The sequence below is a fragment of the Simochromis diagramma genome, unplaced genomic scaffold (assembly GCF_900408965.1).
Source record: "Simochromis diagramma unplaced genomic scaffold, fSimDia1.1 OVJJ01000320.1, whole genome shotgun sequence".
NCBI classification, from domain to species: domain Eukaryota; kingdom Metazoa; phylum Chordata; class Actinopteri; order Cichliformes; family Cichlidae; genus Simochromis; species Simochromis diagramma.
This window is the reverse complement of record NW_024386773.1, coordinates 2,491,569-2,509,155: the sequence shown is the minus strand read 5'-3', so window position 1 is coordinate 2,509,155 and position 17,587 is coordinate 2,491,569. Positions and strand designations below refer to the sequence as shown.

The 17,587-nt window shown below is 38.7% G+C and overlaps 1 protein-coding gene across 7 annotated transcripts in view; it reads right to left on the bottom strand.

Moving 5' to 3' along the window:
* Window positions 1–17,587, bottom strand: part of slmapa (sarcolemma associated protein a) — a 77,446-nt gene that overhangs the window by 49,400 nt on the left and 10,459 nt on the right. For all 7 annotated transcript variants that reach the window (XM_040003397.1, XM_040003396.1, XM_040003399.1 and 4 more), the window contains exons 2-3: window positions 2,952–3,099; window positions 17–89 (exon numbers count right to left, since the gene is read on the bottom strand). In XM_040003397.1, coding sequence (XP_039859331.1) covers window positions 17–89; window positions 2,952–3,099 — 221 coding nt within the window. The remainder of the gene's footprint in view (window positions 1–16; window positions 90–2,951; window positions 3,100–17,587) is intronic.

Here is a 17,587-nt window from a genome sequence, read left to right as displayed (position 1 = left end):
TGTGAGTGGTGCTTACTCGCTTCGTCGGCGTGCCTCCATCCCATCAGGTAGGAAGAGTTTGATTGTTGACACGATGCAGCCATGGGTGACTGCAGACAAAAAGAGAAAAGACACTTCAATATTGTTCATATGAAGAAAACGAAATAAAACAGAGCAGAATGTTTACATATACAAAGTCCTGGATCATCAGCGAATATAGAGACTCTAGAGAATCCATGTCAAACATGCAGCCCAGGCTGACTATGTGTCAAAGTTCATAATTTTTAAGGAAAAGATTTCTGCCTTTCTGGCCCATATTAACAAATCCTATGAGGTATCAAATTTCATATTATTGAAGGTTTTCTGTTATAATTAGGTATGGTTCAGAGTAATCACCAGTAGCTCACGAGTAAAAGGCAATTTTTTCACCAGTAGCTGCAGAGCTGTTCTATTACCACTACCTTCAGCCCTGTTGAAGATTATTCCACAGATTGTCAAACACATGGTGAGTCAGTGCCTGAGTATTTGAGCGTATGTTGCTTCTTTCTGGGGCTGTGCGATATGACCAAAATCTCATATCCCGATATAAGACCTCTATCATCCCGATAACGATATAAATCACAAAAATGTTACACTTTCTGAAAATTTAATCTCGGGCAGCTTGACTTGCGTGAAGTGTTTTCAGCTGGGCGTCGTGTACATGGAGTCGAATGTTTTAACCAATGCATGAAACTATACATTTTTAGACATAAGTTGTAACGGCCGCCATTTTCTTTGTGAGTATTTATTACACGGCGTGCTGCAGGGAAAAGCCTGTTCTAACGTTTGAGTCTAAGGTTTATTTTTTAGCACCTGACGGCTCTTTTTTGCTTCTCATCCGTAAATAATCTGCATACTCTTTCAAGTGATTCAGTTTATTTTAAAAAGTCTCAACAGGATCTTGAGCTTTATTCTGAAAGGTTTATGTGGAAAATAAACAAGCAGACACGCGATGGTTTTGCCGTCGCTGTTGCTAACGACAACGTGTAGAATAGAATAGAATAGAATAGAATAATCCTTTAATTGTCCCACAAGGGGAAATTTGGTTGTAACAGCAGCCAGAAAGACACACATACAACAAACAGTACACAGGACACAGAACAGAAACAGACACAATTTTTCTTACATATTTACAAAAACAGGCGCTTTGTCCGTCCGTAGTGTGGTTATATTAAATATAAGAGAAAGAGAGAACTTTAAGAAATTAATATAGCCACTACAGTGACCATCAAAACGGTGAAAAAAATAAAATATTGCCATAAACAGTAACTGCTACCAGGTCAAGCTTGTGTCCTGTGTGTCACAACAAAGAAGTGGTTTGTTTTGAGCTAAATAAAAGCACACGTGCTGTAGTGCCTGGATCAGCATGTGAGCTGACTGTGTGCAGAGGCACACAGATGGACAAAAAAGAGGGAGTCACATGGAGGGACTGGGATTTTACTTATTTTTGATAATAGGGAAAACATTATTATAAGGCTGTTCTAAAAGCTCCCTGAAAAGCCTTTAGCTGATCCAAAATGCTGCAGTGAGAGTACTAACAGGGACTAGAAGGAGAGATCATTATTTCTCCCATATTAGCTTCTCTTTACTTTATTGGCTCACTGTTAAGTCCAGAACTGAATTTAAAATCCTCTGCCTCACATAGAAATTCCTCAATAATCAGGCCCCATCATGCTTTAAAGACCGTATAGTATCATAGTATATCAATAGATCACTTGTCTCTCAGACTGTAGGTTTATCTGCGGTTCCTAGAGTTCCTAAAAGTCAAATGGGAGCCAGAGCCTTCAGCTGTCAGGATCTCCTGTGGAACCCGCTCCAAGCTGTCCATCAGGAGACAGACACCATCGCTGCTTTAAAGGGCTTGTGTGTAACCTTTCTTTCTGGTTAGGGTTAGTTAGATCAGGTCATCCTGAACCATGCCTTAGTTATACGACAGACTCAGGTGGCTGGGGGACTTCCCATGATCCACTGAGCATTTCTTCTTTACTCCCGTCTTTTCACTAACTGTACGATAACATGCCACTATCATCTCTATTCTTGTCCGTTTTCTCTTTTCCCTCCTCTCACCCCACAACTGGCCACGGAAGATCCTGCCCCTCCCCGAGTCTGGTTCTGTTTGAGGTCTCTTCCTGTTAAAAGAGATTTCTTCCTCCTCGCTCTTGTAGGGGATCATTTGATTGTTGGTGTTCTCTTTCTCATAATTGATGGGGTTCTTATAGTACAAAGCAACTTAAGACAACTATTGTTGTGAAGGGGTAGTGTTAATAGAATAAATACATATCCTATTTCCAGTATACAGAGACTAAATTTGTTTAGACACAGCTTTTTGTCGTTTTGCTTATTTTTTTTAATGCATAACAACAGTTCCCAGAACACACTTCTCTAAAGCTATCTGGCTTGTCATGCATGCACTGGCGCAAATCCAGGATGTGAAAACAAAAACGTGTTTCTAGACCCTAGTGACTTATTTTCATATTGCTGATGAATTAAAGTAGTTATGAGTCTCTTCTGGTAAAACAAACTATATATTTTTTATTATATAATTTAACTTGATATAATCTTCTAAAATCTGTAAAAAGGCATAGATCAGTCTTTTTTTTTCCCCATAACCTCTGACAGAAGTCTCGTGTGCCGGTTTAATGCCTGTTGGAACTCCAGTATGAAAATGGCTTAAGTAGAGCTGAAAATCTGACCTTAATATGCGCTCTCTGGTGTGTATGTATGCATTAGCTCATATGACCAAAGCTAAATGAGCCCAGAGCCATCCTTGAAGGTTAGTCAAGTGTGATTACTTGACATGTGTGCATTATTAACTATAAGAGTAAGGAAAAATCCTCTGTCCATTATGTATGCTGACTGAGAAGCATAAAATATGTGCTTTGCCCCATAATACATCACTGTATGTCATCATATTCCACATGTGATCTTTGTACCTTTGCGTGTGTTCTCAGTGACGTCGACGCCAAACTGGATGATGTCGCCGGAGAGGACCTCACAGGGCGGACTCTCCTCCGAGCCACGACTCAACCTCTGGCTGTTGATGAATGTCCCATTGCTGCTTTTAGTGTCCTGCAGGTAGAACTGAAACATGCAAAACAACAGGTCACAACCATGTGAAGAAAACTGACACTTATAAACAAACATGAACAGAAAACTCTAAATTGAAGAAGAAGTCGAGTTAAAATAGATCCCCAGATTAAAAGAGAGAAATAAATTATGACAGGAAATATGAAGCTACGGCTCATATTGGCAGAAATTATATTTCACAACCTTTTGGTAGTATGATTTTCATATTGTCAAACAAATATTAAGTATTTATCAGTAATCAAAGCCAATTAAATAGTATATTTTTGGAAAAGAAATGTCTGCATAAACTATTTCCTTGTTTTCACCAGTGGTAGGATTTAACATGTTACCAACTACACCCTCTGGAACCTGGACACTGTTTGCTATTCACCAACAAAAACAACCAATATAAAATAAAAATGCACTACAAATGACCAGGCCTCAAACTGATAAAAACATGTACAATACAAAGCTAAATACTTGGTGTATCCAAAAAACAAAAAGAAACCAAAAACACACACAAAATGATCTGACCCCCGTCCAATGAATTTCACCAGAACATAAAACTGAAACTCTTGACATGAACTCCCCTGGAGCAACGTGGGGTTAGATGGCACCAAAAAAAATATTCTGCTTTGTTTACCTAATTATTCATGTCACCCAACCACAACATAGCCTCACAGTTACAGAGCCACCTGTCACCATCGATGGCTGCAGTCTACCTCCTTGTAATACACAGATTTTACAATGTTGTATTACCATGGGTGGCTGTAGCTCAGGTGGCAGAGCAGGTCAGCCACTAATCAGAAGGTCGGTGGTTCGATCCCAGGCTGCCTCCTGCGGCATGCCAAATATCCTTGGGCAAGATCCTAACCCCGTGTTTGCCTACTGGTGGTGGTCAGAGGGCCCGGTGGCGCCAGTGTCCAGGCAGGCCTCCGCCTCTGTCAGTGCGGCCCCAGGGCAGCTGTGGCTACAATGATAGGCTTGCCATCGCCAGTGTTGAATGTGTGTGTGAATGGGTGAATGACTGAATGTAGTGTGAAGCGCTTTGGGGTCCTTAGGGGACTAGAAAAGCGCTATACAAATGCAGGCCATTTACCAATGCAGGCCATATTTTTTGGACTATAAGGCGCACCGGATTATAGGGCACATTAAGCGAAACAAAACAGTCAGAAGAGTCAAAATTTACTCAACCCATTCTTCTTGCTTCCTCCACTTCCGTACCATTGATTCATTAATGTTGAATTCTCTCACAGCTGCTCTATTCCCATGTTGTTGCAGTATATTAATGACTAACCTCATAATGTGGATGGATTATCTCAGTTGTTCTCCTGACTGAAGTTTGGTCCGTTTACAGCATCCTGCAATGCGATTGCATTTGTCCCTTACCATTGGGAACCTTCGCGTTAACTTTTATCGACTAGAAAGAAGTTAGCGTTCATCCTGCAGCTTCACTGTGTTTATGTTATGCTAACATAGATGTGTCGCTAGCGATCACGAAGCACATCATTACATACCAGCTAGCCCAACTTGAGTAACCCTACAAAATACACTCCTGTTTAGTTTTCTGTCTTCATTTATGTTGGAAGTGGTAGCAGTGCTGTACGTTTTAATTTTTTCAGAAATCATGTTTAGGTGGAAAATAGCGAGCGCCGTGTACCACATAAAATTGGTTCGAGGTCAGTAAGAACAACCAGGATTCATACATAAGGCGCACCGGATTAAAAGGCGCACTGTCGATTTTTGAGAAAATTAAAGGATTATAAGTGCACCTTATAGTCTGAAAAATATGGTACAAGCACAGCAGCTACCCAGAGATGACCCTGGTGAGGCATAGGTACAAGGTTTTATTTTTCAGGGGAGAAAGAGGAACTCGTCTTGGTTTGTAAATTCCCACTGTAAAACCTCACGATGAGCATTATTTGCCATCAACATCCTTTTGTTTTAAACCAGAGGTGAAGAGTGAGGGACACTGGATTCTTGTATGTCAATCACAAAGTAGAGGGTAATGGGAACCACAGCCAATAGCATGTTGTGTTTAGTAAGTCTCACGGTACTTTGTGAAATAGTGAGGACACAATTTTCATCAGACCAGATGTCATATCAACTAGAGATGGACCGATCCGACATTACGTATCGGTATCGGTCCGATACTGACCTAAATTACTGGATCGGCTATCGGAGAGAAATAAAAAATGTAATCCGATCCATTAAATATCACAAAAGCACTTCACAAAACTTGCGACATGGCAGAACTCAGCTTATAACTTTAGCACGTCGGAGCAGTATGCGTCACGTGGTACAGCGACTGTGGCGTGCGAGACCTCTCGGCGGTCTGGTTGAGCATTTGGAGCCTCGCTACCAAATCAGAATTTCATCTCTGAGAACGTTATCCCCGAGAGAAGTAAAGCAAGTGTGTAAGTTCATCTCTGAATGTTCATAAAGCATTCCCACGTTAAGCTTATGACTGCCTCTCATTCTCTCCCCCTCCCTCTCCTGCTGCTACTTCAATCATGAAACTAATCAATGATCAGCTGATCGGCTTTTCAGTCGCGAGTCCCGTCTCTCTTGTTTGTTTTTGGCCCACTTTGCATTTTTAAGCTTGATAAGCTGTTGTTAGAATTTATTTAATATTACTTTCTACACCAGGATCCTTTTCTATGTAGCTGACAGCTGGTAACTGTGCAGGGGCGGGTCTAGCAAGGTTTGGCCAGGGGGGCAGGTAGGGCATTAACAGGGAAAGGGGGGGGGGCACAAAGAAATACTTTTCTTTCTTATTCTCATTTAAAATGTCTAGCTTTTGATAAATAATTATCTGAATCTTACACCCAAAGTTTTAATCTGATGTAAAATGTATAGAAGTCTATTACTAATATTAAGTCTAATATATACTCTAGTAAGCTATAGTACTTTTTCCTTTGGGAAGGTATGATCTGTGCAGTCTGCAATTCTGTTGAAGAAAGATGTTGAATGTATTTAATTATTGTAGAAAAATAATTGATTTCTGTGCAATTTTATTTAATATTTATTTTTTATTTTACACGTGCATTAAATTAAAGTAGATTACGTCGATTAAGCATCACAAGGCGGGGGGGTTCCCTCTGTCTGTCTGTCTGTATGTATGTATTCATTCATTTATTTATTTATTTATTTTTTAACCTATTAGTTAGGTTGTTTAATATTTCCGCTAAGTACTCTTTAAAATACCAGAATAGGAAGGATGGTGTAGGCTTAAGTTTATTAGATTGATCAATATTGCTGAACTATGAAATATTTTGGGTGCAGTGTATTTTTTTTTTTGCATACAGGTATAACAGAATAGCTTTATCGTTTTGTTTTTTTAAAACTTGAGTATGAACTTATACAAAATGCAGCAAAATATTTAAAAAAAAAAACTGTTTTATTGATTTAAAAAATACACTATATCGGATTCATATCGGTATCGGCAGATATCCAAATTTATGATATCAGTATCGGACATAAAAAAGTGGTATCGTGCCATCTCTAATATCAACCGATTTGCATCCATGCACATTGATTACAGATTTTTTTTGCCCCTGAAGGAGGGATGTTCGATATAACGATATATATTGGATGACGATATAAAAATGTATATCGTTTGTTTTGTGGTGTCGTAAAATAAACTCTGTACAGCAATATTTTTTCATCGTTTTGATGGTCACTGTAGTGGCTTTATTAATTTCTTAAAGTTCTCTCTTTCTCTTATATTTAATATAACCACACTACGGACGGACAAGCGCCTGTTTTTACGTGTTGTCGTTAGCAACAATGACGGTAAAACAAGGTAACAAGTCCGCTTGTTTGTTTTCCACGTAAACCTTTCACAATAAAGCTCAAGATCCTGCTGAGACTTTTTAAAATAAACTGAATCACGGGAAAGAGTATGCAGAGAGTTTACGGATGAGAAGAAAAACTTCACGCAAATCGAGTTGCCCGAGATTCACAGAATTTACAGAAAATATTACATTTTTGTGATTTATATCGTTGTCAGGACAATAAATGTCTTATATCGGGATATGAGATTTTTGTCATATCGCACAGGCCTATCCTGAAGGGCAAAAAAGTTTGGAGGCTCATATCTCATGTCTTTCACAAATCAGAGATGTCATCCTCTGCTGACCATTACAAAAATGTCATACTTTAGACCACACGCCTTATAAATCGTGCAGGTTGACACCCACCAGGCCCACAAACAGACAGACATAGCTACTCTGAAATCACCCAGGGACTCCCGCAGTCCTGTTTCAAAGCTTTAAGATGACTGTTTTCATCATCACCATTTTGGCATTTTATAATCAGATGTCACAAGCGAGGGTTTGTGACAAGCAGAGGTCGATGTTTTGAAAAAATTCAGGCTTCTCCCTGTTATCCATCTTTTATATACAGTCTATATACACAGAGAACACCCATGATGGTAAACCATAAACAAGAAGCCAAAATCATATTCGTTCATATGATTCAGGAAACCCATGCAGAATATCTTGATTGATATCAGACAGGAAACAACCAGTCAAAACAAAACACAAATTAGAGCAAACACAGATATTAACAGCTAAAATTGAAACACAAACGAGCACACACAGATAAAGGTAACACAGACACAGCAAAAATTACACACACACACACACACACACACAGATAACGATCTGATCTGGATGCCCGGGGCCTTTTTGCCTGTTGTTCCAGGAGTTTCATTCATCAGCTTTCAGCTCTCCGTCATGACTTGAAACGCTCTGTCCTACCAGAGAGAGAGGAAGGAGGGACTGAAGGAGGAAACAGCAAAAAACAAGCCACGGAGAGAGAGAGAGGCTGAGGCTGACTGGCTCACTTCGCTGTTTATCCCACTGCAGTGTGCAACGAAAAGCTAGCAATTCACAGCTCATGATAGCTATACACTAACACACACACACACACACACACACACACAGTTACCTTCTGTCCCCATGGTAACTTGGAGATGGGGAGGGAGGGACCTAACTATAGAGCTTTTCACCCAGCAACACCGCACACACACACACACACACACACACACACACACTATGCGTCACATATGGCTCTCGCAGACTTACATTCTCACGCACATACACAGAGAAACCATGACATCATCCACCTGTGAGCTGCAGACAGCGAGTTCAGTCTGCTGACTGTGACGCCTGATTTCTCATAGAGCACCTGAGACGTGGACTTGTTTCACAACATATATTACGACATGTCACACAACCAGGAAGTAACAATAAAGCAGAGCACAGAAGCAGCAGACATGTTGAGTAAAACGGTGCCAAAGTCATATACACAGAGACAACAGCACAGCAGGGAGAAAAAGAAAATCGCAGCAAGAGTTTCATGAAGAAAAAAAAATATGCCAAAAAAAGTTTTATATCAATATAAAATGCCACAATCCCACATGTGGGAAGTGGCGGGTAAAGTGAGGAACGTAGAACTGCTTTTGGCTCCTCCTTTATTCACAAGGGGTTGCACTTCGATCTGCACTTGCGTAGACTGATTTTTTACACTCTTTGGCCCTCAGAAGATAACACTCTCAGTTGTTTGTGTCTTGTTCTCAAACCAGGAACCTTTTGTGTACAAGGCAAATGTGTTAAACACTACACCATAGAGCCACTATACTAATGCCACTATGTTAAAAATCAAAATCTGCAAAATAATTATGTCACTAAATCTTTGAAATAAATCTTTACATCCATGTATCTATGGGGGTCATCTGGTCACGAACCAGGATGCTCAGATGTGCACCGTGTTGCTGATCTATTAAAGGTTGTTTTTGTTGTTGTTGTTTTTAAACAATCCTAAAATGAATCATTCACCATTTATGTGTCAACCAGCTCCAGCTTCACATTATACTGTCACAGCGCCATTTTTACTCCTTCAGTCTTTTTCATGAAAATAACACAAGAGGTTACTTGGGCTGAATGTTGTAATACTATGTATTCACTTGCACACTCCTAAGTAGTGTCTACTTTGAGTCTTTCTTTGATTAAATTTGGTATTCAAATTTAGGAAGTACTGGGATCAAATTTCTGATATCGTCATGCATCTACCCAGAAGTAATCAAAGCAGTCTGTGAGGCATCAGCCACACTGGCCATCATCCATTTCACTGTCCTGAAAACTTTCCATAATGACTAATAAGTGGCTAACTATTAACTAAGAACAAATGCGTGAGTGAATGAGCCATTAGTTTATTACCAGGTCACTGAGAGGAGAAAACAGACCAGCTGGCTGTTTTAAGGCTGAATTTAAGTTTGTTGATTGGACATTTTATCTGATTTAACATTCTGAAATGAAGACACAACAAAGAAGATTCCAGAGTGACGCACTGTGGATATGAGCTGAGATTTCTTCCATGCATACCAGTATGAGAGAAGGAATTCTTTCCCAGTTTAATCAGTCTGCAAACTCAAATACCACAGAGCAGGATGAGCTACTGTCTTTTCAACTACAGTTCTGCAATCCCTTCTAAAGGGTCAAGAAACTCAAGTAGAAAATGGAAATAATGTTTGTCAAATATAATATTTGTTTAATAACATGCAGGTATATATGTTTGTGTTGTATTGAGTTGTCCACCTGCTTTGTTGGGATTTCTTGGAAAAATAGCCATGTGTTGCGTTTTGTTGTTTGTTTGTTTGTTTCAATTTTGACAGTGCTGGTCCACAATCACCAAAAAAAGTAATAAAAAAAAGTAATAATGAACATTTAAAAAGATTGATTACTAGAACAGTTTCTCCCCCCCCCCCAAAATCTGCACATCATCATCATATGAATGAAGCACTTTTTAAACCAGAAGCTGGACCACCAGCATTCCTGCAATACCTCCACCCACCATCAGAGCACTTCTCAGGAAAACACTGCATCCCTTTATCCTTCTACGTCTGTTCTCTCTCCATGTCCCTTTTCATCCATTAGTAGTGCCAGCTAAACAAACATCATGCTACTCCGTTTGGATTTTACTTTGCTCTTAGCTTCCAAAAACAGTACAAACCATCAGCTGGCAGCTAGCCCTGCAGGCACAACAACCACTTAACCAGTCAGCAGGTCAACGCATGACACCAGTTTGTATCAACACTACAGACAGATTTAAAGAAAGTAGCAGTCACCTGATGGATAAACCCTCCCAGAATCACTCGCAGGAGTCACCCTGACTCCTGGAACAACTAAAAATAATTCCACCTTAGAGCAGGACATCCAATATCGGGATTTAATGCAAACAAGATCCAAGGTCTATGAAAATATGTATACTAACAAATAATTAGATGACCTAATCTAGTCAATACCTTAAGAAAAAATAGCAAAGATAAACCCAGACACCAAATAATAGTATTCAAGAGAAATTCCAGTGTAAATTCTTCAGTTTCCAAATCAACTAGAACATGCACATATTTGTTTCATCACTAGCACTGCAGCTCCCATACAAACAGATAAAGCGGATTATTCCTTCATTAGCAAAATATGACAAAGTACTTTTACAAAAAGCAGCACCAAACATCCATCACTCCAGGAGTCTTGGGCCAGTCAAGACACATTTCACTCTCTAGGAGGCTTGATAAACAAGTTCTTGAAATGTCACTGCCAGTCATAAAACAGAAGCAAGGTGACTCTACCACATGCAAAAAAACTCATACAGGGTTTAAAGTGGGCCTGTTATGCTATGTTATTTCTCAAATGCTCAAATTAAACATGGCCAAAGTATCAAATAATAAAGTCAGGGTATTTACAAGTATTCCCTATGAGCCATCAGTTACTTTAAATTTATCTAAGCCAGAGACATAATGAGAGCAATCAGTGGACAACTCTACATCAGCAAAGATGGTAGTAAAAGTTCCAGGTGAAAAGTTAAAATTTTAAGCTTTTATTAAAATCAGACTTGACTAGTAATTTTATCAATTGCATACAATTGTTTTATGTTCCAGTAGCAAAAATTTAATTTGCATAGCTGGTAGGATGGCTGTCAAACAGAGGTATTACTGCACAGCCAAAGGTGTCAAACATTGTTTTGAAAAATATTGGCGCGAAGATATTTTAAACATGTAGTAAAATAAAAAACAAAAGTGAATTAGGAGATGAAATCACATATTAGAGAGCTGTGCTATAAGGTTAGATGTTAGCTATCAATCTGATGCTCAACACAGAAAGCACTGATGAGTTACATGTAGCTGACCAGCCAGCAATGCCTCTCTCTCTCTGTCACTTTTCCCCACCCATCTACCCTAATACTGCTATCCCAAGTTCAGAGGAGGACTGCAGCTTTGAGATGATTGATAGTGGTGCAGCAGTGCTTGCACTACAAAACCAGGCTCAGATAGAGGCTTGCTGCGCCTTCCTTCATATGGAGGGAAAGGGGGCACGACTGTTGTTTACATTCAACAGTTTCCTATAGGCTGACTACTTCTTGTTGGTCCTGGTTTAGGATATTGAGAGATCTGTGCTTTAATTCAGACATCTGTAACAGCATTATTTAGATTATTTAGATTAAAGTTTAAGTTTTTAAGGCACATACACAACTGTGCTATTGTGCAAATTAATTATGCTTGAGAAAGGCAAGGCAGTGCATACTCTGCATGTGAGTGTGTAGTCTGGGCTTTAACTGTCTATGAGCACAGAAGCCCCACCTACAAATGAATGAATGAATGAATGAAGTAACCATCGTTTTATTTATTTGTTTTAAACACACACATCTTTGTTCTCTTCAAGTTCCACGTTGACAGTGATACGTTTTTTTGGCACTGATCTGAAATCATAGTACTCTGACATTCTTGATATAGAGTCAGAGCCAAGATTTACTTAAACGCTTTTTAAACAGCACTATGTATCTGACATTGTGAGCTGTACTCTGAAACACCTGATTATATTTAAATATTTTTAAAAAGTCCTTGTTGAAAAAAAAGTGTTTGATAATCTTAAATTATTGATAAGATATGAATTATAGATTAGCTGGCAGGATACAAGTCTTAAAACTGATGTGAAGCAATCAAATGGAGAGAAGATATGTCACCGTGTTTGTGTACTACAGCAGCATCAACTCCACACTGAGGTGTACCTCAGTAATACTGGTTTGCTAGACCCATGGCAGACCAGACAAGCATTCATTGGCGTCATCTGAATAACTGGTTATCAGTCACATTTGTAAGTCTACTTTAAAAAGACTTTAGGTCCAATCCTGAAACAAACAGCGGCTGAACTATGGAGCTTGTTTCACTTAACAACAACAACAACAACGACAACTTCTCGAGGTTATTGCAGCAAAGTTTTTATTGTAGCCTTTTCCAACAGTCTGATCCAGGATTTTTTTTTATTTATTTTATTTTTATTTTTTTAAATTATCTCTTTTATTGGGACAGCTGTTGAACATAACAGTAGTTTGCCTTTTTACACTTTCTTTGCTGTCACATTTTAACTTATAATTGAAAAATAAAGAAGACAGAAAAAGAAGAGAAAAGAAAAGAAGAAGAAAGAAAAAAAAAAAACTAGGTTTAGGAGTCAGCAGGGCAGGTAGGTTTACGTAGTACTCAGGGTTGTAACATCATACACAAAATCACACCTCATATGCTTAACATAGTCTGTCCATTTAGACCATATTCCGTAGAAGGTATCCCTCTGAAGTTTAAGAGAAAATGACACTTTTTCCCCATAGTATAGATCTCTTGTACAGAATGTATCCAGTCTTCTATCGTTGGTGGTTCAGGCTTAAGCCATCTTCTCGTAAGAGGCTTTTTACTTGCGGCCAGAAGGATATACAGGAGTCTTCTGTCATTGGAATTCAGTTTATCCACTGGTGCATTGCACAAAAATATGGTCTCAAAAGTTGAAGGAAAAAACAAATGAAAAATGATCATGGATTAGAGACCAATACTGGCGAATAACTTTACAGTCCCAAAAGATGTGGAAATGGTTAGCTCCGTCTCCCCCACATCTCCAACATTTATCACCAATTCCTCGATCTCTTTGTTGAGCAGGGGTAATGAAAAATCTCATAATGCTTTTCCAGCAAAATTCACGCCAAACATTAGACCCAGTGGTAGCCCACTGTATCTTGCATGCGTGAGCCCAACACTTCTCTGTAATTGTCAAATTATCCTCCTTTTCCCACTTCGCTTTAATATACAGAGTGCTGTCGTTTTTACACCGCCGGATGCTGTTATATAATTTAGAAATAATTTTACTTTGCACAGGATTTTTTATTAATACATGTATTAGTACTGTATGGAAAAAAAAATTACAACAAAAATTGGCCAAGTAGCCAATTTGCTTCATCTGAGAATCAACCAGTGGAAATGCCATCAATGGCCCAAAAAGGCTGGCAGCTGGGCAGTCAATTCGATGCCACACTTCTTTTTTTTTTTTAACTTAAAAAAATGGTTTTGTTGAACCCTGTGAAGTTTTCTCTCTCTTATGTTCAAGATTTCTTAGCTCCAAGCCCAACTCCATCAACTCAGTTTCACTTGTGATGGCAGCGCACCCAAGTATGACTTCGACAGGAATTCAGCAGAGGACTATGAAGACTAAATTCATCTTTCGCCAATAAGAACCCCTGAACACAAACCTAGATCTGCCAATAGCTGTTCTTTGGATCTGCTCAGGACATAACTTGTTCAAACTCTAAAAAACTATTTTAAGTAACTTCCACATGAGCAAAGCCAGCCATTCAAGTTTTATACACATTTAGTACACAGATGGCAGTAGCATGTTCTGCCATCGCTTCTTTGGCGTTTAGTGAGAGATTTGTACCCAAAGTCAAATACTTTTTTCTCCCTCAGCATGGAGCTGACATGTAAACCCAACATTCACAGGTTATAGAGCATGTTTCAAAGAAAGGCTGCAGATGGAGAGAGAGAGAAAGCAGGAGAGCCAGCTGACTGGAGACTGGACTCCTGCCACCATTTCCATAAGAGGCCGTTTGCTGCTGCTGCTGGCAAACAAAAAGAGTGTTTTATCGGCGTGCTCATTTCTGCAATAGTGTCTGCCTTACCTTCAAAGGTGAATCTTAGTGCACAAATGTTTTGCTATAGACTTCACTGTCTTTAACAGTTAACATTACCTCCTTAATTAAGTTACACATTTTTCCATACTGAACATAAATTTAAGACAATAATGAAACAAAAAAAAGTGCCAGAGGCTTTCTAGTTTCCTCTCCTTAAAGTGTGAGGATTTGACTTTTTTCTTTTTGGGGGCATTTTTTAGACTTTATTGGACTGGGACAGTACAGAGCAGACAGGAAACTAAGAAAAGAGCAAAGAGGAACAACATGTAGGAATCAAGCCCAGGATTCCTGCAGCCTTTTGTGATATGGATCTCCAGCTCAACCAAGTGAGCTATAGTGGCATCCCATTTTTGCTTATTTGTTTTTTGTTTGTTACACTCAGGAAACCTTTCCATTTTTGACCTAATATATTAAGATAGTATTCTTCAAAAAGAAGATCTCCTTCAAGGAAGCTGGTGGGAATCATTTGTAACCATGCAGACTATTTTATTTACATACAAGCCCATATAAAGAAGAAGGTATTAACTTTGTTATTACACCTTTGAGGTAGCAGTTGAGATTGTAGCAGAGGCAAATCCAAAAATGACCCCTGACAAGAAAGCTTAATTTCTCCTGTTCAAGAGACCAGGCTGGGAAAATCTCATTCATATTGTTTCTGTTATTTTTCATAGTTTGACATTATGGCATCTGCTGTGATGCTTGCATCTCTGATGAAGTCTCACAAGTGTCAGTTTTGTTTTTATAACTAGATGGTTTACACTGAGTTTGTAACTGCAGACAAATAATCAAATAATTTGGAAAACAATATTTTTAATTTACAAGGTTGAGATGGCTCTTTTGACAGTACATATCCAAGATAAATTATCATAATTGTAATATTTCTGACACAGTCAAAATTGAGTTGAATCAAGTACAATCAGGGACCTTGTGAATCAGAACTGAATAAGTTGTAGAAATCAGTGACAATACCCAGCCCTAGTGGTCACTGTAGGACTGCTTGGAAAGAAACACAAGGGTACAGGCTGTATTTAAAAAAGGAGAATTAATTTTTTTCTTAAAAAAGAAAAAAACAAATTAAAAATACACACAGCCACAGTGGCACTCTTTCTAACAACATTTTGATTCATCAAAATCAAAAGAGTCATACAGTAGTGGCAGAGTAGAGTCAACCATACTCGGTTGCTAACAAAATGCCGTTATTAAACTGCATCCATAAACCATACAGGTGCTAAGTAACACACTAATAAAAAATCTAGAATTTAACTCATCAAAACTGGAACATAAACTTCTTGGATGGTCATTATCAAACAACAAGCCATATTGTTTGCCAGACGATGTGATTTAAAATGTTTCTGAAGACACAAATATGGTGGACAGGTCCAATTCAGTACCTTAAGTTAGCAGAACAAGTAGCTTATGGCTGTCCGTGTATTTATACCTGATAATCAGACAGTGACTCCCCTAAATTCAAATCTCAAAAGAATACAAATAGGTGAGTAACTTTCTATGCCAGAAGAAAATCCTGACAATAGTCTTACCTAAAAGTTGCTAACATATAAACCAAACCAGGTTGACTTCTAACAAGCTCATGAGGATTAACTGTTAACAGCATCATCATTCCTATTTGAGGAAGTACTAAAAAGCTGAAGATGGGTTGCATCATCTCTGACCAATCAACTGGTTCACCTGTTAACTTGAGTGAACAAGACGTTTACTCCTTCAGCTCTTCCACAATAACCTTCCCACAAAGCTGGTTCCTGTTCAGCTGGAGTTTGTATGTTGATCTTGGTACACTGGGTTCCTGGTATAACCCTCACTGACTTAGCACACAAAAAGACATGAATAGAGTTGGTGTAGAACAGGATAATGTAACACACATACAAATAGTAAATGGGCTTTAACACCCCTACAGTCTAAAAATAAAAAGCTCCCAACAGCTTGCATCGTGTCTAAACAAGTTATGAAGACTGCCTCTAGCCTAACATGTTTAAATACTAATTAAAATGTACTAAAATCTGCAGCAACATGTCAGGATCAGTCAAAATTCAGACAGAGAAGAGATGGAATGACAGACAGGACATCAGAATATCTGCTGTTCCCATTGACAGTGGTGATATCAGAGCCCCAACACTTAAAGATACATTTTGGAATTTATCCATCTCAATAGACTATCCCAGCTTTTTACCAGCAGCTGTTTAAAGAGCCAAGGCAAAGGAGATGTTAAAGATGAAACCAAACTTCATCTGCCATGTTTTTCTCCCAGTGAGGGAAAAAAAATATTCACATTTACTGTAACCTGGTTCAAATTCAGTCATCACTTAAAGCCAATAAAGAAAATCTGATTGGTCATTTAAATATGTCGCTGATTCAGGATGTCAGCTCATACAATTTGTTTAGTTATTTTATTTTACTTTGCTTATGCTATTTGTATATGTACAGCACTTTGTGAACCCTGGTTTTATGTTAAAGTGCTTTATAAATAAAGCTGGTATGGTATGGTATGCATTAAGGAACAGGAAAAAAAAACATTTCACCTAAAGGCTACTGGATGTTTTGGGTTATTGAAAAGCTGTTTTTAAAAAGGATGTAAATAAGACATCTGTCCTAGTTTCATAACGGTCAGAAACTGCACTTCTAAAGATCCATTGTGGTATCCTGCTCCAATATCTGGAAGCAGCACTCTATCACTAAACACATGAACGATGCCAAAGCTGAGGCTGCCAGGCTGCTCTTCTTGCCAAAAGAGTCTTATTCCTCCACACACGTGCTCAGATATTAAGTGTACTACAGATCTGAATCCACTCTGTATAGCAACGTTCTTGTGCCTTGTTGGCATTCATGCTGAGGTTATTACCATGCCGTGGATTATTGACACCAGACAACAACTCTGCTCTGCTGTCAGCACTGCTTTCCACCAGCTGCCTGGGTGACTGACCAGCTCTTTGGCTGCCTTTAATCATGATCTAACTACCAATGATGCTGTGTTAAAATCCACATTGGCTACCTTCCTCATCATTGACTTTAGTTTTATGAAAATTTTGTTTTATGAAAATGGTAAAAAAGTATTTAACATGATTTATATACAGAGCATTCTCATTCCCAACGCGTGACATACCGACGTAGGGCTGTGCGATATGACCAAAATCTCATATCCCGATATAAGACATTTATCGTCCTGCCAACGATATAAATCACAAAAATGTAACATTTTCTGTAAATTCTGTGAATCTCGGGCAACTCGACTTGCGTGACGTTTTTCCAGCTGGGCGTCCTTTACCTGGAGTCGAGTGTTTTAACCGATGCATGAAACTATACATTTTTAGACATAAGTTGTAACAGCTACCATTTTCTTTCAAAAGTTTGAGTCAAAGGTTTATTTATTTAGCACCTGACGGCTCTTTTTTGCTTCTCATCCGTAAACTCTCTGCATACTCTTTCACGTGATTCAGTTTATTTTGAAAGGGAGCATCGGTATGCTATGTGTTGAGGT